General features: G+C 43.0%; 1 protein-coding gene across 2 annotated transcripts in view; it reads right to left on the reverse strand.

The window, feature by feature from the left end:
- The window catches only part of ptpn12 (protein tyrosine phosphatase non-receptor type 12), a 46,333-nt gene that overhangs the window by 12,243 nt on the left and 6,395 nt on the right, over positions 1–27,695 (reverse strand). For both annotated transcript variants that reach the window (XM_066723612.1, XM_066723611.1), the window contains exons 2-12: positions 11,537–11,645; positions 10,865–10,941; positions 10,339–10,434; positions 9,641–9,679; positions 9,126–9,197; positions 7,808–7,867; positions 7,502–7,644; positions 6,638–6,704; positions 5,671–5,748; positions 5,479–5,577; positions 2,955–3,040 (exon numbers count right to left, since the gene is read on the reverse strand). In XM_066723612.1, coding sequence (XP_066579709.1) covers positions 2,955–3,040; positions 5,479–5,577; positions 5,671–5,748; positions 6,638–6,704; positions 7,502–7,644; positions 7,808–7,867; positions 9,126–9,197; positions 9,641–9,679; positions 10,339–10,434; positions 10,865–10,941; positions 11,537–11,645 — 926 coding nt within the window. The remainder of the gene's footprint in view (positions 1–2,954; positions 3,041–5,478; positions 5,578–5,670; positions 5,749–6,637; positions 6,705–7,501; positions 7,645–7,807; positions 7,868–9,125; positions 9,198–9,640; positions 9,680–10,338; positions 10,435–10,864; positions 10,942–11,536; positions 11,646–27,695) is intronic.

Raw genomic sequence — 27,695 nt, forward strand, 5'->3', positions numbered from 1 at the left:
CTTGCAGTTGATGGAGATTTGTGGGATGCACATCCAGGGCACGAAGCTCCCGTTCCACCACATCCCAAAGATGCTCTATTGGGTTGGGATCTGGTGACTGTGGGGGCCAGTTTAGTACAGTGAACTCATTGTCATGTTCAAGAAACCAATTTGAAATGATTCGACCTTTGTGACATGGTGCATTATCCTGCTGGAAGTAGCCATCAGAGGATGGGTACATGGTGGTCATAAAGGGATGGACATGGTCAGAAACAATGCTCAGGTAGGCCGTGGCATTTAAACGATGCCCAATTGGCACTAAGGGGCCTAAAGTGTGCCAAGAAAACATCCCCCACACCATTACACCACCACCACCAGCCTGCACAGTGGTAACAAGGCATGATGGATCCATGTTCTCATTCTGTTTACGCCAAATTCTGACTACCATCTGAATGTCTCAACAGAAATCGAGACTCATCAGACCAGGCAACATTTTTCCAGTCTTCAACTGTCCAATTTTGGTGAGCTTGTGCAAATTGTAGCCTCTTTTTCCTATTTGTAGTGGAGATGAGTGGTACCCGGTGGGGTCTTCTGCTGTTGTAGCCCATCCGCCTCAAGGTTGTACGTGTTGTGGCTTCACAAATGCTTTGCTGCATACCTCGGTTGTAACGAGTGGTTATTTCAGTCAAAGTTGCTCTTCTATCAGCTTGAATCAGTCGGCCCATTCTCCTCTGACCTCTAGCATCAACAAGGCATTTTCGCCCACAGGACTGCCGCATACTGGATGTTTTTCCCTTTTCACACCATTCTTTGTAAACCCTAGAAATGGTTGTGCGTGAAAATCCCAGTAACTGAGCAGATTGTGAAATACTCAGACCGGCCCGTCTGGCACCAACAACCATGCCACGCTCAAAATTGCTTAAATGACCTTTCCTTCCCATTCAGACATTCAGTTTGGAGTTCAGGAGATTGTCTTGACCAGGACCACACCCCTAAATGCATTGAAGCAACTGCCATGTGATTGGTTGGTTGAGAAATTGAACAGGTGTTCCTAATAATCCTTTAGGTGAGTGTGTATAATTATATATATATATATATATATATATATACACATACACACACACACACATATACATATACATACATACACACACACACACACACACACACACACACACACACACACACACACACTTCATTTCCTAGAACCAAGTCAAGCCAATCATATCGCTTTTCAACTGACACGGTGCCGTGCTGGTTCGGAGCTGGTACCTAATCTGGAACCGTACCACGATTTTCCATCCCCCAAAAAAATGGTTATTGGCCGGCACGGAGACGTTTTTGCCGGCACCAAGGAACCCGTGACGTCACAGACCAGGGGGCGGGATAAAGTCCTCTCCACAAAAAGCTTTTCCTATAGTTCAACCACCATTTTTAAAAAGCCAGGAGAGATGTGAGCAGTAAGTAGAGTTTTGATTAAAAATTAGCAAAAACAGCAGCAAACAGTGGTCTGTCCAAGAGAGCAACATTTAGTAACAATATGGTCTCACCAGGTCCACTATTAGTTAGGAGTTGGGAGACGGCAGAAGTGAGAAGACTGAGTCAGCACACCTTCCGTGAAAGATGAGTTACTGCGGCAATATAGATTGGACAGAAATGGAAAATTGGTTGTTACTGGACAAAAATACTGCATTACGCCGAATTCAGTTCCCCCTAGGAATCATGTGTCCCTGGTTGGTTTGCGCATGATTCATAAATTCATTTTCTTAGCCGGACACCCTTACCCAGGGTGACTTACAAAGCATAAGAGCATTGTTGCGGTGTCTAGCAAAAGGGAAAATGCAACAATTTGGGACCATCATCACAGCCTTCATCAATAAGCAGAATTTCCCATCAAACCATAATGGCATTAACAGCACCCGAGATCGTCAGACAGTCTATTGACTTCCCCACCACTGCTCAAAAATATCCCCAAAAGAAGACTCATTCATAAATCAATAGGCTAGCCTATAGTCAGTGTTTTACCTTGCACCAATTCTATATCCGACTTTTTTAAACAAGAATAAAAGTAAAAATACGCCACAAAATGAATGAACAAATTATCCACTCATACAAAGCATATTCATAATAAACTGTATGCGAACAGCGAATCTGTAAATCCCTTCAGGAATAAACCCCAGTGTTTCCACCTGCGGACACTATTTACAACCGAATGGTAAATTGTGTTCAATTTAAGATGTTATATTGGCTGTATTTTATGATTGCGATTATGAATATGAATAACAATTCCATGAAGACACCTTAACTTCCTCCTAATGAAGGAATGAGGGGAAACGCGTATTATTGTGTCAAATTATAAACAAATAGAAGGCTGAGTTAGCTTAGCATATTTGTATAGTTGTCTTTTCGCTTCTGCTTGTCGACGTGTGATCTCGCGTTTTTTTGGTGTTTTTTTTACAATGTATATGTGCTGTGTGTAGACGCTGAATGAGTTGAATTTGGATGGTTAAATAGGTTTTCAAAGCCAGCAGTAAAGCTTGCAAATAAAAGGATGAAATCTATGGAGGGTAATCCGTGCCAAAATTAAAACAAATAAAATACTAAATAAATAGATATATTTCGACTTATTTCCTTTTTAACTGCATTTATATATTTATTTCCTATTTTATTTATTTAGATTTTAATTTTGGCATGGATTACCCTCCATAGTAGTCCGCCATGGTGGTGATTATTATTGCCATGTGTTTCTCAACTTCTACTTCGTGCTTGGGAACGCCCACATCCAGTGACGCAAGCGTTCGGTTCCCAAACCGGTGGAATGCAGGCCGGTTCATAACAAGATTAACTGGTTCCCAGGCCGAGGACTAACACCGTGTCGGTGGAAAAGCGCTATCAGAGTGACCTGGAAGTGGTTCAGTAAGCCCCGCACAGTGATCTGGAAGCAGTCTTTAGTGGACAATCTACAGAGCCGGTACCTGCGGATGCGTGGGGGTTTGGGTGGGGGGGTGTCCAGTCTGTCCTCCTCGGGGCTCCGGGCAGGTTTCTCAGGGATGATGTCATCCTGTATTGTGTGGGAACAGGGCAGAATGACAAACTGTGAGCCATTATGGGTTTTTACAAAACTTCCCAACACTGGCTCATAATGCTCACAGAGTGAAATACAAAATAATATGCGGTAACTTCTATGAGTAAAATACAATGTTCATATGGATTGAGATATCACTTGTACCCCTTCCACACAGAATTTACAACACTGATTAAATATACACGCACACACAACTGATGGTGAATACTAATGCAATACAAAATGAAAGTAGTTCCACTACTTATATTCAGATTACTAACAATTCTCTAGTGACAGTTTGTCTAAAGTGTGGAAAGGAAAGGGGTTAATTCATACATAAATCAAACGGTTAAGAGGGCTCCACCATGAGAAACTCATTCCGGGAGGGGATTTTATTTTGTATCATTATCGTGAATCAAACTGACATCGAGTTGTCTTGAATAACATCGCATTGATCTGAAAATAGAAAAACCACCGAAGTAGCAGTTTTCTGCCTCATCATCAAAGCGGACACTTCTGACAAGAAACCCTCTTCTGCAGACTACCTTCTGTTCCCCTTTCTGACGCCCACGCACTGGCTGAGCTCGACTCCCAGCACAGGCCTGCAACACCGGCTCCGACACAGCGACGACAACAGACTGCGGATCGTTTTGAAAGACTCCCAAACGAGAGGCAACAAACAAAAGACTGCGTTTGTAATTGCCGAGTTTAGATTAAAGTGATAAACAACTTTCTCTCTGTACGTGCTGAAATTTACTTTAGAAGTTGTATTTATACATATAAACTCAAGGATATAGTGCAGTGTGGGGGGGATACACCAGTATACAATGGAATTAGCAAAGGTTTAGCAACCCTTTGATGAGAGGAATTCACACTGTGCCACCTAAGTCATTAGCATTTCTGTTCTCCTCAGGATTATTGGGGGAGAGGAGAGTCGCACAGTTTTCGGGGGTTTGTAATGAAGAACCTGGCACCGTTTCCAGCCTTTGTGTCTAGCTCTTTAAACTAATGAGCTTCACATTAAAATAAAGAATTAAAATCTACAAACAAATGCATACATTAACCAAATACATTCAATCACAGTGCATTACAAGAGAACAAAGCCGGCCCAGATGTTGGAGTGTTTCTCAGGCTCTCCAGCAGCATTATGTCACAGATCTTCTGGTTGCGGAGGAGGAAGCGAGTCTGGGCACTTGGCCGCACGCCAGCTACAAGCTTCTTTATAATTTGTAAAGTTTCTTTTCCTTTTTTTTTTTTTTATTCCTCATAGCTGAGCACATCCTGCCTTTATTCTAGACAGACATGGATTCCACACTGGCAGGGGGGGTTGTGGGAAAAGCTCTGGGAAACTTCAGCACCCCCAAGTGCTCTGAATTCAAAGGCAGGCAAAACTAATTGATGTCCTTCTGTACAAAATCGAGGACTTTCGGTGTGCCTTTAACTTCAGGCAGCCCTGATGAGTTCAGTCATTTCACCGATGCAACACATTTTGTAAGTAAATAGGTCTCACGATAAATCAGTACGAAGGGGTTTTACTGATTCTTAAAAACTGTGCTGGAATTCGGCTCTGAAACTGAAAAATGTGACACATGCCTGGGCAGCCTTGGGCAGCAGCGCAGCTCTGACTGGTTTAGGAGGAAGCCCAGTGACTCAGACCACATTAACCTCAACAAAGAGGGCACGTTACAGAGACCTGAGACAGAATGAAGACAGCAATTTGTCATGCAGACAATCTACCCCTCTCACTTGGAAGCTTGGACAACCAGAACTTTGGATGACACTACCAGCCCGATAATAATGATAATGTCCAATATGAAATGACAATAGCAGTTGTACTGATGAGTAAATGTGTTTCCCTGCAGCCTGACAGCTCAGCTAGTAACACTTCCAGCAGCCATACGAAGCACAGATTACAAGCCCATCTCTGACGCAACGCTTAGAAACAGGAGCATGGATTAACACTGTTTCTATTAAAGGAATAAGCCTCAAGTACATAAAATCCATAATGAATTATCTTGCACTATGTAAATGACTCAAACAAAAAGACAGACTTCATTACAGAGTGCTATAATCTCACAAGAGTTTTCCTTCCCCTCCGTGGTTGACATGCAGTAAATTCAAATTTTACTGGGGCTGTAATGCAGGGATCATTATGAATCCTGTACGGCAACTGGCACGAATTACTGCTATCAGTTTTAAGCTAGCTCACATGAGTGACCTAAAAAGAATAAAACATTACAGTGAATAAATCTGTCATAACGCCAATCTGAGGAGGATTCGAGAAGCTGTGCGCTGGCCAACAAAAACAGCTCCAGAGTGGCATTCGTAAGACACGACGGCCAAATAAACTGCTTATCCCGATTTTACTATGTTGATCATGCTGTAACCCTCCACAGAGGCAATCCACGAGTCACACGCGTCAAGGTCCTTCTTACCACGGCATCGGTGACCTCACAGCCGGCCGTGCCCTCGTACATCTGCAGCTGCTTATCGAAGAGCTGGGCGATAGCACGGTGGACAAGCTCGTACTGTTCCTAGATAGGAAGGGGGGAGAAAGAGAAGAGGCAATGAGATAAAACGAAAGTCACAGAGTGTCTAAACATGCAGAGCTTGGCTGTGCCGTTTACCTTGGTCTGTACAGCCGAGTGCCTCTGCGTTCTCATGTTTTGGATCAGGCTGAAGACGTTGAAGTCCTCCGGGATTTTCTGCAAGACGAGAAAGTGGAGATGGGTTCGGGTGAGGTGATCATCGGACGGGGGACTCAAAGCGCCATCACCGACACGTCAATTTACCGTGATAAGTCCAGGAACCAGCGTGGAACAAGATTGCGCCACTATTGCACCACAGGTCAGGGAGATTTATGATTATAATCACTCTTATGACAAAGATCGCAGTGCACAGTTGTGATTTCATGGGGAAAGCAGATTAAAATTCTCCTCAGTCCTGCAGCTCAAGAAAGCAGACATAACAGAACAGAAGAATCAAATTAGCTAACAAAGCATTAGAGGCTCACGATTTCTGGAGTGTTACACAACTCAGCGGTCTTGAGAGCTTCTCCCAGACTGCTGAATCGGCAACAAACCGGGTAAATAATTTAGCACTTTTGCTGCAGTCCATCATCGGCTGTAAATAGCAGAATATATTATCTAGTTCACATGCCTGTGGTTATTGCTCGGCCGCTCAGACTATTTCTTTTCTCTCAAAACCACATCTCAGATCAAAGGGGAGCCTGTAGATATTTAACCCTCGTGGTTTTTCACTTCCTAGAAATAATGATGAGTACGAGAAATGGGCAGAAGTGTCTGAAAACAGAATTAAGATGAGACACCTGAGGGAAGTCCTCTTCAGGAACATGCTACTTCCGCTGGGGGAGAGATGCCGGGATGCTAATTGTTTGGTCTTTTTGCTGAAAAGAGCTAATGAGATAACCCAGGGATAGCCCCTGTCCAGAGCAGTGACGGAGTGAAGACTGACCTTGAAGGATTCGTACATTTATCAAAGTTCGGGGAGCTAAATCAAGAACACAGGGAAAGTTCTGCACATGCATACACACAGTAAAAACACAAAACAAAAAACACAAAGCAGTTTCCTCACCCCAGCTTTTAGCAGGTTCCACGTGTAGTCAATGGCACAAATGGCCCCTGTCCGCCCACACCCAGCACTGTCAACACAGAGGTACAGAAGCACTTAGCAGGGAGTCACAACTATTGTGTTTGCTGCTTTACACACACACACACACACACACACACACACACACACACACACCTCAGACTCTCTCCACCCGGGACAGTCTTCCAGACTACATTTAAAGGAGCTGAAACCCAAGTGTCTGTGATTGACTGCATGCACTGGTGCTATAAAGATATCATCTACGCTTCACTTTTGAGTGTGATGACAGAATTTGCCGTTGTCGACTGAACCTCAAAGCAATTAGACTCTTTTGAGGAATAGAGTGATCTGAACACATGGCTTCAATTACAAAAACCCAGAATTGGCTGGATCCAACGCTAGCCATCAGGTACTTCCTTGATGTAAGTAATTAAGAATGAAAATATGTTCTTCTGTCTTTGTTTTGATGGTGGTAATTTAATGCATTGTGCAACAAAGACATAAAACCGCACCGAATACATAGACATAACATCGCTGCCTCACACAGCCAGTTATCCCTCCCGTCTCCTCTGAGCCAGCTGTATGCAGGAGGATGGAAAATCACTCTGGCTGTGGTTCACAAACCGGACATGTAAGCTAGATATCACAGACAAGATAGACACGTCACAGACAAAAGGATCAGAAAGGAGTTGCTGACAATTGCCTTCTGCACTTAGAATAATTGTGGAATATATTTACACACATACAGAGAATATATTTTCAGACACTTCCTCAGACACAGCAATGTAGAGGAATGACAGAGAGGAGTCCAAACCGCAACATCATCCAACAGATATGTCAGACACTGACCTGCAGTGCACACAGATGGGCACGTCTTCGTGCTCCTGGTATTCCCGCATCAAGCTGATCATGTCCAGGATGGAGTCAAATGAGGAGGGGACGTCGTGGTCGGGCCAGTTGATGTAATGGAACTGGTGTATTCTGCGGGTCTCCTGCAGGTAAAAGGCCCAGATGATAATTTAAAAGGTGCTTTCAAATGCCTTCTATCCTTAAATGAATGTCACCAAAGTCACAACCCCATCCTCCTCTGGGATTCATGTGCAGGGCTCTTCTACTGGTTATAAAAAGCCCAAGTCAGCTGAACAATGTACTCACATTCTGGAACTCCACCGAGAGCGTTCTTATGTAATAATCTGTTCTCGTTTGTTCCGCTTCCTAAAAATAGAAAATGTATATATAAATATTCAACTTAATCTGAATAAAAAGATACCTTAACAGAAAGTAGAACAGAAATACACATTTAACCCAGGGGAATAAATCTGTCCACAGAAGAATGGGGGAAATGTTTAGATATGAATAAATCTTTAGCATCAAGTAATGTTAGGGTTGAAACCAAATGGAGTGGACAACCTTTTCTTTAAAAAAACAATATTGCTTAGTCAACATGAAAGCGACTCGGTGTCTGATTGAAACTGAAAACAAGTAAATTACCATATGACTAATGCACAAAACAAAACACGTTCCTCTGCATTTAATAGAACTGCCCGTGTAAGTGGGAAGCTCAAGCTCACAGTGAAAACCTACAGATATATTTAGTCAATCTGTGTGTGGAAGGGAAAGTCTGATGCCTCTGGAGCAGAATGTTTATTTGTCCCCAATGGAAGAAATTCAACCCAAAATTCAACACAGCAACCAAAAAAAGCAGCAAACGCTGATATCAGTAAGAGCTGACATTGTTTAGTCAGACTCAACTGCATTTCCCCGAAGATTTCTCAGAGTCTCCAGTGAAGCGCATGATTATATTATTTTAACGTGGTGTTTAGCAAGCCCGGGTATCCAAACAAGATCCGCAGCTCAGCTCAAAAGCGTCATGCATCTTTCCCAAGAAAGCAACATTAACAATGGCTAAAACAGGAAAGCGGTGAAGAACGATTTAATATTTCATCGGTTTAAAATTAACCTTTCTATATACAACTGTATACTGTAGAAAGCTGGATCGATGCCTCCAGAACAAGTGCCTATTAATCAGTTTATTGGCTGTCAGTCTGCCTCCTTTTTTTAGCTAGTTGTCTGATTTGATGTGTCCCAGTGCAACTACAGACTGCTGACAGGGCTATAGAAGCATAATTAAAATGCCAAATCAGATTTTCCTAATAAATAAAAATCTGGAGAAAGCACTTCTTGTATATAACAACTTTACATACCACATGCATATTTCTCACAGAGCAACATGATGCATTAGCTAAGGCTAAACATATACAGTCCTCAGTCTTCAAATCCTATGCCTAGATTTTTTATTGCATACTCTATGCACATTTAAACACTATTTTCTAAGCAGCGCCATATTTGAGGACAATATTTGAACTTTAATGACAATTAAAAATCTTTAGAGTAATAAAATTAACCTGGAACTGGGAATAAGGTAGAAGGAAAATAATAAATGCAACAATAGAAAATTACATGTAAAACTTACACACGAGATCTTAAACGGTCCAAAAGATAGAGGATCGTCACCGAATGAGGGAAAGTATCGCTCACACTTTTTCTGTAGAAAAACAACAGCATAAACACACTACAGAATAAATACAGAATTCTTAGAAAAAAGATCTGCATGTGTGTGCTGGCATGAATGTATATTGTTACAAAGTTCTTGATTGGAAAAAGCAAATATCCCACCGCCCCCTCGTATATGATTGTGGCCACGTTGGAAAAAAATGACTATAACCAAATTCAGTCTGAAGACAGTACGCTGCACACTTCATTGAGGACGCCAAATAGTGCTCATGGCTCAACTTCAGAGGGCAGAGTACAAATAGTTTATGGTTTATGAAGATGGGTCTATCTGTGAGAGTTATACAATGGCCCATATTTAGCATCTCCAGGAATACGTTATCGAACATCACAGAAGACCGCAAACACAACACACTGAAAACTGTACCAAGCCATGCAAAATGTAGGCAATAAAGCAGGCAAACAGATAAGACTTACCCTTCCCATCTCAAACTCACGGCAAGCCATGACGATGACCTGAAAACAGCAGAAGAGGAATTTTTCCCACCACCCTGTCATTGCAACATCTTTCCTATTAAACCCCTGAGAGTTTGGGGTAGCAGCCATATTTCATGAGCTCACAATGCTGCACATTAGAGGAACCATACAAATATGCCAACGCTTCACCTGTGCTATAAAAGTAGAGCAGGGGACCAGTTAACAAGCCCTGCACAGTAACTTATTATAACTGTGAGATTAATTAAAGCATCCCACAGCTCTCAGTGACTCATGCTGTACTAAACAGAGGATTAGTCAGCTGAGTGCATACAAGGATAATCAAGTAAAATATTTAGGAGTGACATTACAGCAGTGTTCTTCAGAAATATTACAAGTATAATTAAAGCACTTTTTTATATTACATAATTTTACTGAAGCTGCATTATAAATCTCAAAAATAAGAACACAATTTAAGTCTTCATCACAGCCTCCGTTTAAAAAACACACGAGCGCTGCCACTTCGCTGTGAAGGAAATCCTGTGCAGCCCGGCCTGGCTGTATTTACTGTAAGCCACGTTTGGCTAACTCAAGCATCGCCCTCCAGTTGTTTCAGACGACATGCTAAAGATATCTGCTCCTTCTGAGTCTCTCGGGGTTTGTTAAAAACAGCTGTTCGGCGCTCTGTGAAAAGGACTTACTGCGACTTTGTACTCCCAGATCATCCTCCAGAAGTCTAAGACAGTGTTGGCTAGGGGCCCCTGGGTTGCAATGTAGGCTTCTGGCCCATGCATTCCCTGCAGACCACAGAGAGGACAGCGTGAGTCACAGCAGCACCGACAACCTCAGCTACATCACTAGGCTTCGACGGGCCCTGTGTGAGGCTCGACAGGGTACACACTAACGGTCAGAGGCCAGTTTCCCTCGCCTTTATAGCTTAATCTGATTTTAATGACTGCAGATTCCAAAAGTGCAGCAGGTGAATCTGAAATGTGACACAGTGGGGTCTGCCGCGCTCAAGCGGGCCATGTTGGCTGCAAAAAACGGTCCTTCACAACAACAGGTACGCGAGATAATTGTTCCATCCGCCGTCTTCCCTGTCTCATCTTATCTGATTGCACTTGTACTCCCGTTAACAAAAGGGAAGGCAGATAATGCAGCACAAAAAGACGGGATTGTATTACAGCACGATACGGGAAAGACAATAGATAATTCATATGACTTCACCTTGATGAAATTTGCATTGATGTAATCCGTGTCCTGAGTGGAGGTTTTTAATGTTACCTTTACCCTGCTGTGGTCGACTGCAGGAGAAAAAGCAAACAATTAAATTGGTGTGGGGGTGGGAAACAAACACAAACATCTCTTAACACAGGAAATTCGATTAAAACATCCGTGCAGACGTTTCAATGCTTTGCCAGTTTGGTGCTTTAAATCCGTCAACGTTTAAAATCTAATTATACAGTCCATTATGATTGTCTGGCAATAGTGCGAGGGAAATTATAGTTTGAGGAGAAATCAATTAAAATTAATTTGTTCACTTGTGCACCAAGTTTAATTTTGTTTCATTTTCTCATCATTTAATTTTCTGAGCCATTAATCAGGAGCAGAGCAATAAACCGGAGCTTAAAATGACACAGGGCCACCAGAGTGCTTTACTCTGAACGCAAGAGACCGCATATCATAAATGCCCAAGGATGTATTTAGCAATGAAGCGGCCAATTAAATACCGGTCGAAGTGGACAACACGTGCACTTCTCACAAACTCAACCACTAAAGCCAGACATGTCCGAACCACTTTATCCTTTACTCTTATAAAACATAAAAGGCTTAATTGTCACGTTTGTGCACCAAGATACATGCCAAGCGATATCAGAAGGATCAGGGAAGGATACTTACATGGCAGTATGTCTTTATATCTATTCTTTTTGACATTTTCTTCTCTCTCTCCAACACTGGTGGGGTAAATTTTCTCCGTTCTATATTTGGTGGATAACCTTCGTAATCTCTGTGGGAAGGACCGGGGAGAAAAGAGAATTTTTTTTAAATAAAAATCAAACAATGTATTTTCAATTTATTTTAGAACAGAGTGCTTTTTCATTTCAGTGTTCTCAGATGAAAACACCCCTGGAAAATGATGCAAATCGATATAGGCTAAGGATGGCAAACAAGGCAAATCAGGCATAAATGTGACTGCTGTAGAAAACAGGCCTGACTCGAGCTTCCGAGATGCTGATAATGTCCCACCTCCCCCTAAGGACCACGTAAACAAACCCTATTAAAACAAGAAACGAAACAAGACTACAAACTCAACATCAGCATACACCGAAAATCTCTCCCACGGGCCGTTAATTTAAGAACCCTCCTGTCAGCCCCTAGAGACCCAAAGATGCCTACATTTGACGCCCGTGCGGTATCCTTTCTCGGAAGCAAGTCTTTTTCTCTCTTCCTTTTGAGACAGAATGACGGCACATGTAAAAGCAGACAGTGTCAGACATATTACAGAGGAACACATCTGCCTGGGCTGAACAAGAAAAAGAAGCACTAACGCATCGGGCCTCCTTTCAGAAGTCTGACGGACTGGATAATGAGCGACGGCGATTGAGTACTGCACTTAGGCCGAAACTGTGGGAAATAAGAAAATGCGCGGCAAGCTAAATGGGAACAGTAATGCAGTTCAGTTCATCTCCCTTAAAGACTACATTCACAAAGATGGTGCTGTACTCGGAGTTGATGAAGTCTCTCTAGATAGTTGTCTATTAAAATGTCTCACTGGGTTCATTGCAATAAGCTGTACTACAAAACCCACGTTAAAGCCACATGCCCTCATCCTCTTAATGTCAGTCTCCACTGCAGTCAAGGCAAGACTGGTAAGTTACTGTTGATTCCCATTCTCCTGCCAATAGCGCAACTAACAGTCTGGACTACTGTGCACATACACCGATCAGCCAAAACATTATGACCGCTGACAGGTGAAGTGAATAACACTGATAATCTCGTTATCATGGCACCTGTCAGTGGGTGGGATATATTAGGCAGCAAGTGAACATTTGTCCTCAAAGTTGATGTGTTAGAAGCAGGAAAAATGGGCAAGTGTAAGGATCTGAGCGACTTTGACAAGGGCAAAATTGTGATGGCTAGATGACTGGGTGAGAGCATCTCCAAAACTGCAGCTCTTGTGGGGTGTTCCCGGTCTGCAGTGGTCAGTACCTATCAAAAGTGCTCCAAGGAAGGAAAAGCGGTGAACCGGCGACAGGGTCATGGGCGGCCAAGGCTCATTGATGCACGTGGGGAGCGAAGGCTGGCCCGTGTGGTCCGATCCAACAGACGAGCTACTGTAGCTCAAATTGCTGAAAAAGTTAATGCAGGTTCCGATAGAAAGGTGTCAGAACACACAGTGCATCGCAGTTTGTTGCGTATGGGACTGCATAGCCGCAGACCAGTCAGGGTGCCCATGCTGACCCCTGTTCACTGCCGAAAGCACCTACAATGGGCACGTGAGCATCAGAACTGGACCACAGAGCAATGGAAGAAGGTGGCCTGGTCTGAGGTGTTGACTTGGCCTACATATTCCCCAGATCTCAATCCAATCGAGCATCTGTGGGATGTGCTGGACAAACAAGTCCGATCCATGGAGACCTCACCTCGCAACTTACAGGACTTAAAGGATCTGCTGCTAACGTCTTGGTGCCAGATACCACAGCACACCTTCAGAGGTCTAGTGGAGTCCATGCCTCGACGGGTCAGGGCTGTTTTGGCAGCAAAATGGGGACCTACACAATATTAGGCAGGTGGTCAATGTTATGGCTGATCGGTGTATATGGGCTACCGATCTCAGTTTATTTTGTTATTATTTTAATCTTTCAGACAAAACAAAGAAAAAAAGAGGAATAAAACCACCTTCCAACTTCCCCATATATCAAGTGTGGTTAATCAAGTAGTTTTCTAGTTCTGAGTTGATAGACCAGTCAGTCATTGGACAAACTAATAAGCTTTCATGAAACACGTACACTAAAAGCTTAAAATATAGGCTTACAATAGAGGTAATAATTCCTTCCCTATGCACCAACCAAAGCAAGGTGCTATCTTACAGCCATAGTGGTATATGGGGTGCGTCTCTATCCGTTAAATTTGGCTTCTTATAAACTACAATGAATAGTGCTTAGAACTAATATTTAATAAAGCATTGCCATTAATAAGAATGCATCCATATTATTGCCTATTTATTTTGAAATATCACAGATCTATATTTTGAGAATAAACAAACATTGCAGGTATTGTTTTTACACCTACAATGTGCCAAATTGAATTCCAATCATTATGTCCAAAGGTGAAGTCTCACTCTCCACACAGACACAGAGACTGCACTCCATATGCGTTTTCACATCTTGGCCTCCTTCCTGAGAACCCTCTGTTGACCAGCTTATTAAACTCCCTATGAACACAGCGCGTCAGATGTGTTACTGATTTGCATGAACATGACTCACATTAAACATTAATGCACATAGACATACAGGATTATGTCCACTTTTACGACAATCTAATAGTATAAGCAAGGAGGTCTGAGACGCAGGCGAACGATGAATCCCAGTGCTGCACACAAGGCACTAATGGATGGGTTAATGCTCTGAGATGCAAAGCAGTAATGGGCTGCACTCCAGGCTGGAGAAGAACCGCTCTGGGAATTCAACAGAGGGGGATGCGAGAAAGACAAAACCCAGACTGTTCGACTAGATTTCATTTCTATACAGGTGGGGGAGGAAATGTCACAGATGTATAGGACACACTAATTTTAGATCATGTTGTGCTTAATTTCTCAAAATACTAGACATTTGTGGCTCCCTGGTATTTTGGTAAACTGCCATCTCATTTTGTCGGAGGCGGGGTGACGGGGGGGACACAATTGAAGTCAAACCTTATTGGTTTTCAAATATTACAATACTCTTATTTACTTGTATAAACATACCTCTGGGATTTAAATCTATGCTCAATTGCCACTTACAGTGTGCCAGTGCAATCTGTGTGCATCATTTTTCCCTGACTCTCATATTGCAAAGCCTGTCTTAATTGGATTATTTTGCCTGCTTCAATAAAGTGCAAATGCAATAGAAACGAACATTCAAGCAGGCAGTATTTCAAAGGCAATAACAACACTGTCTTTATATAACCGAGCAGCCTTTGGTACAGGTTGCTTCCCTGGCACTGGGTGTTTGTATCTAGGGGAATGGCAATAGGGTTCGTCAAGAGGATGCTAATTCCTTCAGCAAATGGATCTGTCCTCGTGCGTTTTCCACTAACGTGATTTTATTTATCTTAAGTGGTCTCTACCGGCAGTGTGCGTCACTACAGAAAGCTGCCGTGAAAGAGAGAGAGAGAGAGAGAGAGACTGTGGGAAGCGTGAGAAAGCCATCCGATCCAGCAAGGGCAGCAGCAGTCCGAAGAAACTCCCCGCCTAGGCTGCGTCTCCCACAGAAAAAGGGGAGGGCGTGTGACACAGGAAATTAATCTGCTGGTGTGTGTGTGTGTGTATAGGGGTGAGGGGGTGGGTGTTAGGGCACAAGTTCCTGTGAGCTCAGAGTATATAATATCTGGTTCTCTGCAGCCAGGAGAGCAAAAATGGGAGCGAGAGACAACCGGCAGCACAAATCGAAATATCAAGCATTTACACAATTCAGAAGGGAAACTGTATAGCTCACTACTCTTAAAATGGGCCATAAGCTACTAACTGCTTTAGATTAAAAAAAAAAATGATCTTGATTTTCACCAACATCAGTTTTTTTTAATGTGATACAATGCCTTCAATGTGAGGTTCTGTCTCGCAGGCCTCAAAGAGCTTAGTGGGAGCCACCCCACTGAGCTTCAGAAATGTGGCAGTCAGCCGGGGGGACCTGGCAGGCTGTGCGACCGTGCTGGGGACCAGACACTGCTGGTTACTGTGGGAGACTGCTCAGATCGTACACTGAGAAAAACAACGAGGGACTCGGCAACACTTGGCTTAGGATCTTGCCTTCTTCGGAGAACATTCGCTTTTTGCGTCCAAACTTGAATCTGTTTAATCATTATTTTGAGTGGAAGCTTGTTCTGGGGCTAACAAGCCTGACGCTATTGCACTGACAGGCACAGAGACATTGCGGACTTATTTTTTTTTTTAAGCATATTTATATCTATAGTTTCGCCATTATTACGATCTTGCGTAACAGAGGTGCAAATAATATTTGCATTTGTTCAGCAACTCTGCAAAATGAATAACAGTGCACGTGTAAAGATTGTAAAGCAAAACAAGAATGTGGAAAACTGACAAAACGTACTACAGAACAGCATCATGGAAGGAGCTATACAGGGAAGCAATTACACTGCAGGAGACCGCAACTACAGGAATTAGCTGAAGGATCACAATATAATAGAAATGTAAAAGCAATTTCATTAGTTTGATTGATATCACTAAACCATAAACCACCTCCACTGTCTGAGCCTCTTCACAATCACAAACCCAGACACCCTCGGTGTTGTTACACACTAGAGAGCTCACACAAATCGCAAACTGAGGAAAATAAAGCATTTATCTTGTACACTGCAGCAGTGAAGGGGCTAAACAATGAAGCCGACTGAGTGCACTGGAGAAGTTTCCTTGCAGAAATGCAGAGTGAGATTGGCTTTAATACAGAGAACTGACAAGGCAAAGAAAAGAACAGAACAGAGAGGCACGGCAGTGAGAAGATCAACACAGAGACATTTTCTGACTGAGAAAATGAGCTCTCCAGCAAACAAACTGCCTCTCAGGAAGTACTGGCAGGACAGATTCTACTATACTTTACTACTTTATCCTGCTGAACACCGATCCCAAAGTAGAATACAAGACAAAGCTCACAGAAAAACAGATTATGACAACCTGATCCAGGCCAAGGCTTTACATGCAGGAAAACGAACAAATACAACGAATAAAGAACCATTATTATAACATTTACTCTTATTGGATAAAAATTTAAATAAAGATAATGAACAGCAAAACAAAATCTCTCTGGGAAAACCAATTCCCATAGAAGCTTTTCCGTTCTTTGAAACCTCACAGAGGTTAAGAACACCCTCAGATGTGGGGAGTTACTGTAGTTGCGAAATGCAATGAATTGCATGCAGTTTCTAGCTTAAATTATTTTTAAATCTCTATTTCCTGCCATGCACACAGAGACTCAAACAGCTGACTGCCACTTCCTACTGCATGCTGGGTGCTGCTGCTGATTGGCTGGGGGCTGGCGGCCTGCAGCTGAGTGACAGCAGAAGAGAGAGGGGTGCAGGCAGCAGTCATGCTGGAGGGATGCTAGAGGCTTGGCCTAAAGAGAGCACCTCTGTAAAATACACTTAAAAGCTGCTGAGCATCTGAAAACATACAAACAAATGGTCACATAAGTCAAAAACTGTTATAGTAATAAGTTAAATTGTGAGGTGGTTGTTTTAATATCCATTACCATTCTTCAATTTCTAAATTTTCCCCATTCAATATAGGTCTCGGCTGGGGCAGGTTGCTACATTAGTATTATAGCTGTATTATTCTAATGGTCTATGAAGATTGCATATAAATGATCTTGCTTCATATCCCAAACAGCAACATGCTATGCAAAACAATTCCCGAGTTATATCAGCTCCTATAATTGTGATGGTACAAAACCGGAAAAACCTGTAGCAACACAAGATATAACCTGACCATCGGCCTTATTTATTAATAAACAGTGTGGCCGCTACCAAGATCGTATTCAACACATCAAGATGATGTAGGATTCCACAGCGGTCTCACACACAAACAGTGTGCCCTGTTGAGAAAAACACTGCCGAGCTAGAGGTTTCTGCCGCAAGGAACCTCTTGTGCAAATGGGGGCCAGTTCAGGAGAATGGTTAACCTACACCTCCTTTACAACTGAAGAAATACAAACTTGCCGCCCCCAATTAAATACACACACACAAAATCCTTGATTAATTCGGCTCTAGACTGTCACTCTAGTGATGTCACACTGTCTCGCAAAGCTCTGAGGCCCTGATCACTAACAAAGAGAAACCGAAATGTGAGCGTGGAATCAAGAGAAAAGAAAGGCGACAGGTTTACCTTTATAGAAATATACACAAAGATAGTTATTGTAAATCAGCCTGGGGGGATAAAGCAAATCATCTATATCTAACCCATCCTCCACCTCCTGGCCCTTACTTCAAAAGCAGTTAAGTGCCACAAGAAAGGCAAGCGTTCTGCCAGTCTCTCTCTCAACAAGGCTGCCACGCTTTGGTAGGATGTGGAGAGACCTGGCTCTCTGTGACGGGGGGGCCCAGTAGAACTCAGATAAGAGGTTCAGAGATGTCAAGTCGGGCTGGAGACATGTCAGAACAGAGTCTCGGTCACGTGGAGCGAGACGGATAGCTGGGGGAACTGTGGTACAGACAGAGCCTATATTACTGAAGCGCTTATATTCTTAGACTTTATACTGATATGGTGGTCTATGAATACGAAAAACAAAAGAGAATCGAACGGGGTATTTTTTCAATCGAGTCCCCTTGACTATATAACGCGTAGTCTGCACCCGAGGTAGGAAACTGGGGTGTGAAAGCTGTCTTATACGGTTACAAAGATAAGGCATGTGAGACCGGGGCAGGGCAGTCTGCGTCAGAGGCACCATGTAAGTGAAACATTTCTGGAATTCAGGAAGCACCATTTAATTAAATATGTACAGCAATACTGACTCCCTGTATATTACAAATGGTATGTAAGCATGTGTTAATGTTTAATTTATTAGTCATGTGAAGCAGTAAAATTAATAGGTACCCACTTTTACAAATATAGAGGAATTAATCATGTGATTCGATAAAAAAAAAAAAAGCCACAATAATAACAAATCTAACACCATATCATATTTTCCAGAGATGTGTTCATCAAGGCAAATCTTACAACTTAAACTGCAACAAAAAATGGTTATCGCTCAGTTAAATTTCCAGTGAAACTAATCAAGAGTGATACTTTTGCACACAGGGCCCCATTTCTAATGGAGAAGTAAGGCCGATACAAATCATGTGGAAGTGCAGATTTTGCTGGCACTCTTATTACACAACCCTGTGTCATGCAGGGGAACAGTGCGTGTGTGTGTGTGTGCTCAGTCTCCTCATATCACACCCCCAGGCTGCGAAGGGTGCATGAGGACAAGTCCTGGATCGAACATGCCACCCTGTGTCACTGCACCCTGCATTCATACCAAGAATAAGGGCAACTTAAGGCCCCCAGGTGTTCATCGGCCTAATCCTTTTTACCCTCCTCTTCACGGAGGAATCAGTTCGTTTTCCATAGTACTCTTCCAAAGGCTCGGCATTAAAAAAGGCTTTTACAGACAAATGTAAAGTAAGAGAAAGGGAACAATAGCAAAGAACAGAAAATAAAAACACAAACTCCTTTGAAAGTCCCGAGTGTCTCTCCTGTTTCTCTCCAGTGACTGAACTACGACCAGCTGCCTGCCTGCCTGCCTCCCCACCCCCCTCACCGTCTCTCACTGCCCCCGATAAGAGAACGGCACCGCTCAGCAAATGCCTCTCTGTGCGTGTTGAGGAGTGCTCCTTGCCTCTCCCCTCTCTTTGCTGCGTTAAGGTATTTGATGTGATGTGGTGCAAGTAATCTGTGAACACGTGACACGGATGCTTGTGATGTTGAAAGAATGGTTTCTCCCCCAGAACAGAGCTAGCGTGTGTGTGTGTGTATGTGTATGTGTGTGTGTGTGTGTGTGTGTGTGAGTGCGGGCATGCGTGCGAGTGCATGTATATAAAGCTCGTGGCTGTGTGTCGATTGCCTTCGTTCGAGACTGGCGGGATGCATTCCAGAGACTACAGCTCGAGCCCAGCCCCGCTCTCCTGATCAACATGCAGGCCTGCCGGTCCTGCCGCCTACTCACAGACCACAGCAGCCCGACCACACTGCCTCTCAGCCCCACGAGCAGCAGCAAGCTTCAGCCCACTCTCACTACACCAGGCTTCAGTGAGAAGGCCTTTCACCAAAATAATATGACGGTCGATACAACCAAACACAGGCGCACGGTGAAGCAAGCAGGCGGTTCTTTTCCTGCATGTTTCTGAGTACTAGGTTTCTGCCTGAAAGTTACAATAACCCAAATTGTTGAGATGAAAGGACTTCAATGTTGTTGGGATCTTTCCTTTCTTCAGTGTGCAGATCTGTTTGATTGCTTGAGATTTTGCGAGTTTGCAGCTGGACCGGCCTGTGTATTTTTGTGAGACTTATTTTAAGATGCAGTGGAAACTTGCATTACAAAAGTAAAACACTCTAAAATATCAATACATTAAAGTCAAATTACATTAGAAAAATAGTGAAGTTCAAAACATATTTTCATAAAAAATAAAATAAAGGCAGTTTCTCTACTTTTTAAGTGAGAATAGGAGCCTCCATTATGTCAAAGCCATTACACTAACACACAGTGCAGAGGTGACAGTTCTCTCCTGACTTATAACAGAGTTAGTTTCAACTCATCTGATCAGTAAAACATAACATGTAGTATCTACATGTCAAAATCCACACAGAGCAAGTGGAAAAATACATATATTAAAAATGAATAAAGCAGGCGGGCAAAGGACAGTTAATTGCGCCAGCAAAGTTTCTCTGAGCAAATAGTGACAAGCTGTAATAACTGCTGTACAAAAGATGGACAGTACACTCAATTCCTTCCAGCTGCAAAACCACCCAGCCACAGACGTGTGATGTTGGCGTAACATCATAATACAAGAAACTGGTTTTACAACTGAAAAAGACAGCCAGATAAACCACACACTCGAGATGGTGCAGAACACAACTGCCCCTGAGTGTCTGACTTGTTGATCACAGTTATAATTAGCGATGCAACAGTTGCCTGAAGAATTCACACAATTTAAACAAATCTGTTGAATAAAATGTTAATGTTGAGAATCTCATTTAATGACAAGACAGAGGTGGCTGGGCTAGAAACACTTTCAATAACATGGATTTAATAGAAACTAGAGCAAACAGTCTTTCACAAAAGTGCCGACATACACACTTCAACAAGGTCCGTTTTAAAAATTGAATACAAAATGTCCCCATGTGAGGGGGCTGTATCTTAAATTACTATATTGTTCAGGATTAGAGTATAAACCTTAAAATGAAATATTTTACATACATTTTGTTGAATAACCTACAGATAATGTTGCTGGAAGATGCAGCACACCATTTAAATTAATTTGAATAAAGCCACTAAGGCTTTAAATAAACTGCAAATTCCTCATTTAGGCTAGATTTTAGAGTAGAAACTGAAATCGAAAAATCAGAATAGCCCGATTTTGTTTTTCGGAGGGCCATTCAAGCGAAATACCTACGACATCCTTGCCACACACACACACACACACACACACACACACACCTTACGGTTTTTCCTCTGGTTGAAAAGTAACGAAGTTTACAACAGCAAGGAACACCACAATATGAGCTGAAGGAAATGTGTGCTAGAAAAAATCAAGTCTGGAGGAAAAACAGGCGCTTTCTTTTTTGTATTACTGTTATTATTAGTTCCACAGGGATGGAATAACCCGGGCTATCAGGAGAGCAGTCTTTTTGTTGGGCCGCACATAACACAGGAGAAAACAAAATGCTTCAGTAAAAGAAACACTGCCAGCTGTATGCGTTCAGTAGGACTCCACACTAGCGCAGGCAGGGGTACTGGGCAAATAACCCGCCTTACCCCAGTCCCCATATTAAGAACATAGGTTTCTCAACATGCAAAGACTGTACAACAGGATTTAGGCTGCCACAAAGGTCATTTCATCAGTTCCCACACTAGCCCCTTCTCACTGAAGCCTGCTATAACAGATATAAACGGGCGTCTGCAGTCCCATGACACACACACATCCTGTCGAAATGCTGGGCCGTTGGACCCATTAGAAAGCCATTGAGCACGAACAAAAGAGGCCAGGAAACTTAACCGCTACCACCTGAGCGAAACTTCTACCGAGAGCAACGCTGGGTGACAGGACACAGGAATCAACCGCAGAGACAACCCTTCACACTTCACCTTCAAAACCAAGTACATGAATAGACCTGAAATCTCGATGAGTATCAGGCGTTTTTCCATAAGAAGTGAACTCTGTAAACTCAGAAAAGCCCCTCACATTAAGCAGCTGGAAAATTTCACAGAAGCAATATTTTTCTCTTTAGCTGACTGGAAATGTCTCCCACCTAGGCTGGCAAAGGCTAAGAGAGAGTTGGGAATTAAGTTGTGGCCGTACAGTGGCAGTGATGAAGACTCCAGTTACAAGATACTTTCAATAGGACAACCATAGCTGAAAAACATGACCTATCTGGCATCAACACAAGCTAGGAGCTCCGAGAGGTTTTTAAGTAAAGAGCAACTGCTGCCGAGCTGGGCTCTCACATGGGACACAGGAGAAACCTGCCCATCTCACCACCATGCTGTCCTAAGGATTCCCAGACACACAATCACTGCCCCAGACGGAGTTGCAGTGTTACAAGGATGGCTGACGCGCAGCAGGGCCTCAGCAGCAATGTTTTTCAAAAGGAAGAAACACGGGCGCTTATAAACCACAGGAAGCAGCATCGAGACATGTGCGGGCGTGAGCGCGTCGGTGTCACTGGCAGAGGAAAACCCGTCTCTCTCTCCCTCTCTCGCTCCCCCTTTCCTTCCTGATGCAGCAGGACCAGAGACAGACTTCCATGCATGGATAGGTCACAGCCCTGAAGAGATTTCAGTCGAGTATTAAATGGCAGGAAATCCAAGGCGAAATCAATGCAAGTCTCCAAAGGTCACCCTTTCGCAAAAGAGGAAAAAGACTGAAAACAGACTACAGTCCCAGCTTCCCATAGGTATTCTGCAGCATTAATAACATTATCAGCTTTCTTCTGCTATCAGAGGCGTTCAGGGCTGGAAAATCATATCTGATTATGCTGTTTAACGTGCAGGGAGGCGGAGGATGAATTAAGTCTGTTGATAGTGTAAACAATGGCGTGATTAACAACAAAAAATAAAACGTACATTAGCAGTGTACCAGCATTTCTCAAAACTAAACTAAAACACTCAGTCCCACAGTAACTCGAAACCATGTGTATGAGCCTTAATAGCTGGGTACACGGCAAAACCATACATGAAGCCGAGGGAAAAGTGCAGGGTACCACATTAGGGTGTGACCAAAACGGACAGCCGGGGCAAACCCGCTAGAATCCTGTAGGGACACCTCATTCTAGACAGGAAAAAAAGACAGGAAGTGACTTCATAATGAGTGTGGAACAAAGCGAGAAGCCTACCACAGCTCTTTGCAGGGAGATGACTATTTCTGGTTTTAAAACACTGCCAGTAAGACCTTCACAGTATGGAAGGATGCGTATATATGCGGTGTGTTTCTGAAGCAGGGATTCTATGAATGGGTGTCCTTTATCTATTAAGAATAACAATAGAGAAAATTGATCCAATATTTTCTTGACACACTGGCAACGTTTCCAGGACTTATTCATCTCAGGATCACAATTATCACGATCATTTGCCAGCTGATAATTAAGGACTCGAAGTGAAGCTCTCATCCAAGACTCCTGCTACAATCACTGACTGTTGCGGCCTGCCACTCGTTCGGATGCATTGCACAGGGCTTTTTTATTTCTTAGTGAAGAGGTTTCCCCGGGACAAGCGAACCCTGTGGCTACCTGCACTACTGCTCCTGCTACAACGCAGAACACATCAGCCTCAGCGTGGCCGCTTCCTTTACCGCACACTCTCCTTCCTGTGGTCTGTTTCCACTGCAGTTCCCTGCATCGACTCTCGCATCAGAGGACAAGGTCAAACGGCTTAGAGTTTTCCAGATATTTCTCTTGGGGACAGACGGACAGATGGACGGCTTATGTCAGGAGCAGTGAAGGCCGGAGCATCGGCAAGCATTAATTGAGGAGCTGCAATTTCTTTTTTCACTTGAGACGTTTAGACAAAACAGGATGCGACTACCAGTCACTTTCAAGGGTCACTGAAGTCATAACTTTTCCTACAAATGGGTGAAACCTGACATCCCACTGAGCCAGAGCACAACATGTCTGACTGTACTCGCTGGCTTACTTTGTGCTCTCTTCAAAAACACTGACAGCGTTTAAAGCACATTAGATGCCCACCGCAGCTCTTCAAGGGATGGGCTGAGACTGTGGATTTCCTGTGCTCGCGTGGGGGCATTTCTGTAGTTGCTCTGATAAAGCTCTGAAGACGACACTTAGGAGACAATCAGGAGGCAAATCCTGAAACAATGGCACGATGACAGAACATCTAGAGGGATAATTGCAGGAGCAGCCATGTGCTGTTAAAATATTACTGAGAGCAGTCAAATGTTCTCTCATGTTGAAGGAAAAAACAAAATGAGAAACAACTGGCTTTACTGAGGTTTTATAATAAAAATAAATCTGAATAGAAGTACTCCAGATTTCAGGCAGTGTTGTCTATAGATTATGCTCAATATTTCACATTTGTGCATCAGATTACACTTTCAGGAACACATTACAACACAACGAAACAGCACTACTAGAGAAAGGTGGAGCTATAGATTTGCGATTTTTTTATTTCTTTTTTTCATTTAGCTGAACTGGTATGTTGACTGGCTGCTTTGGCTCTGCCATGTGGACACAAACATTCAATAAATACATTTCACCCATCGGCAAATACAGGATGTTGCTCTGTGTGGAACTGGGAGCAGCCTGTCAGTCAAGGTCAGCCAATCAGGAGTCAATCAATGTCGTTCAGGGAAAGGAAAATAGTGCCATCCCAAGTCCTAGTGGGAGGGGACTGGAACCAAACCTTCTGCACCTCTTCCGTGAACACGCCTACATGGAACACAAATGTGTGCTTAGGTTCCGCCGGCGGACACGTTTCAAAGAAAGATAGTGCTTTTATTGTTCCTCTTGTTTTGTTGCTTTTCCAAAACACAGCGATTCTTTCCGGAAGGACAGCATTTTTAGATTGTTCCGCTTTTTTTTTTTGGGGGGGGGACTGTATACGCTGTAAAAATACTGTACTATTACATGCGATTCTTTCCAGAATAAGCATCAAAACTCCCCAAGCCCTGCTGTGGCCGGTTCAGAGGGTAGGGTATATAAAAGCCACATATAAACTCATGACGAGCTGCTGTGCTGGAAGTCACTAAAGCACCCGGCATTGAATTATTCTACGTCTCTAATTAGCAGTTGCCAGCATTTGGTCTCGTTTACCGTGATTGCTAACAAGTGGCAGAGTGCTACAGGAAATGAGAGGGTTCCTTTTCTCAGAAGCCCAGCTACTTCAGAGCCCTGAGAGAAAGCAGATGTGGGCCTGGGAGTCAGTGATCCAGCCCATAATCACATTAATCTGGCTCCTCTGGAGGTGGGCATCCTGCTCTTTGCCAACATCTGCTGCTCAGAATGCTGCTTAAAAATAGATTCTCGTGTCATTCAGGGGATTTACTGAAAAAAATAAAATATTGCAGGGTTGGGGGGGACACAATACACACACAAAAAAAACATACAAAAGGCTATTTACTCTTACGTCATAGTTTCCTGTATATAATTATCTGTTATTGCTGGCCTACCTCTGGGAATATCTCTACTTTACTGGTACAGCTTTGGTCCCCTGGAACGTTGCAGGGAGGCAAGTCTGGAACTAAGGATTTATTAATTTAAATGATAATAAATTGTAAATGCCTGCTACTGTGGAAAAGTGAACTCACAGGATTAAATAAAGATCTTCAAAGGGAAAATACAAATCAAATCCTTTCTAGCATTTCAAAAGCAGGTGACAAATATTCAAGGTTCCGAAGGTCACATCCAGCGAGATACTAAATGAACGGCACCCATTTTTTGACTCGAATCATTCTCATCACTGCTTCAGAGCAACATCTGATGGCCTACTAGGGCTGTCACTACCTCAACCACTTGCCTCTCTAGTTGCAGTGCTCATTTCCCTGCTCTCTACTTGCTCAGGAACGAGTCCAACATCAGCACGAATGCCAGGTGTGGTGTGCAGTCCACTGGTTTTAGCTTGCAAAGCAGTGCACTACAGCCATCTCCAACCTTCTACCACTTTAAAATCCTATAATAAACCGAATAATTTAAATTAAAAAAAAGGAACGTTTCAAATAGATTGTTTTTCTTCTCCATGGATCACATTTCTAACAAAAATTAAGAGGAAAACTACAATCAACTGATAAATACACCAAAAAACAGTCACATTATGTGTCTTTAGTGTGCGTCATGAAGCTGCAATGATACAGACCTGGTGCAGGGCTTATGATGTTAGTCCGCTTTACCTTCACCTCAGCAATGCGGCAGTACATTAGCGGCGGGTCATTCTGAGCATGTGCGATTCTTCGATTAGATGAAAAAAGTAGCCGAAATCCATTTTCGGGTCACAGAGCAACTGACAAACCAGACGGGCAAAGACGTCCATTTCAGTCATCGCCTATTTGCCGCTTACTTACCCCCCACGGAAGAGAAAACAATTAATTCAAGCCAGTGCCACTCGGCTGTGAGGTGCACAACTGACTGGAACACGCACACGAGGAGACGTCAACACTCGTTGGCGTAAATCTTGCAAATCCAGTTCTTTCGAAGCCGTTCATACTATAAATACATGCATGAGGGTAGACTTTCTGACAATGCCACGGACAATTACATAAAATAAAAAATAAAAAAACATCTACATAAATTACACGTTAACAAATGTATGGAGATTCCAAGGCATGAAACTTAGAAATAAATGAATTCAAGAATGCATATGAAAGTAAAATCTAGTTGCAATCTTTGACATCTCACGAGCAGGGGAACGAAAGGAAACGTTTTTTTAATATGACACGATTGAAGGGGACTTAGTGGAGTGGAAAACCTGATATCACAGAATGACAATAAAATGCTTCACAGCCCCGAAATGGGCCTTTAACACCACACACAAACGACAACTATCCATCTTATTCTTCTGCAGTTCACACATATGATGGAGTCACGGTGGAATGCGTGCGTGCAGAAGAACGATGATACTACTCCACTGTGCCGGGTCTGTGAGAGCGAGGGCAGCCAGTGAAGTGTGAAGTTTGGTCATGGCATAATTATAGTTAGTAATGTTAGCACATCAGTAGTCTTCAAAAACCACAATTCTCCTGCATAGGCCAGTGATTACATTTCCTTACAATGCAACTGGAGGAATAAATAAATACATAAATAAAAGCTTAGTGCTTCCTAAACCGCCAACTTCACTCTCTGCAGTTCATTGTGTAACAACTTCCTAAAATCAGTCAACGTTCAGACTTCTATACAAGAATGTATTTATTTATTGTAAGAAAAGGAACCCGGGACGTAGACTGGGTTTAAGCAAGTTACAAGTAGTATTCTGCTTTTCAAACAAGCATGTAGCCGAGATGGCAGAGGACTGTTTATTAGTTCTAATTTATGTAATAAGTCCTTCCAAAATATCAATCCCTTTTATAAGCAGGATGTAAATTCTTGCTGAAACAACAAACAATTTCCCCATGTGAATAAACCCTCTCAGTGCTCACACACACACACACACACACACACACACACACAGCGCTGCTCACGGACAGAGTAGTCACCGGAGTGCTAGCAGATAAGATAACCTACATACAAGCGGTGGACGGCAGACATTTCAGGAGTCTCTGAAGTCATTTGGTACGTGGTTCTTCCACTCCGGCTCCTTCACTCAGCCGTTAGTAAACCGCACTACTGAATAGGAGAATAATTATCCATGAAAAAATTATAACGTGTAGTAATTAAAGCATTTGACAAATTGCAGAGTTTAATAAACATCTGAACCGTGATATTTCCACTTCTTGTAGTAGTGATGAAAGTAAATATTTAACAAGCATCCGCATACCAAGACCACATGGGTAAACTAACACCCATGTTTGAAAGAACATCCATCGATTCTGAAAGCCCACGTAAGACTGGAAGAACATTTGATGGGGTCACTCTTTGCCGTGCCACCCCTTTTCCTACTGTCAGACACTGTGTGAGTGAGCTGCACAGTCCTGAGCAATAGAGCTGAAG

The sequence above is a fragment of the Amia ocellicauda genome, chromosome 15 (assembly GCF_036373705.1).
Source record: "Amia ocellicauda isolate fAmiCal2 chromosome 15, fAmiCal2.hap1, whole genome shotgun sequence".
Lineage (NCBI taxonomy): Eukaryota > Metazoa > Chordata > Actinopteri > Amiiformes > Amiidae > Amia > Amia ocellicauda.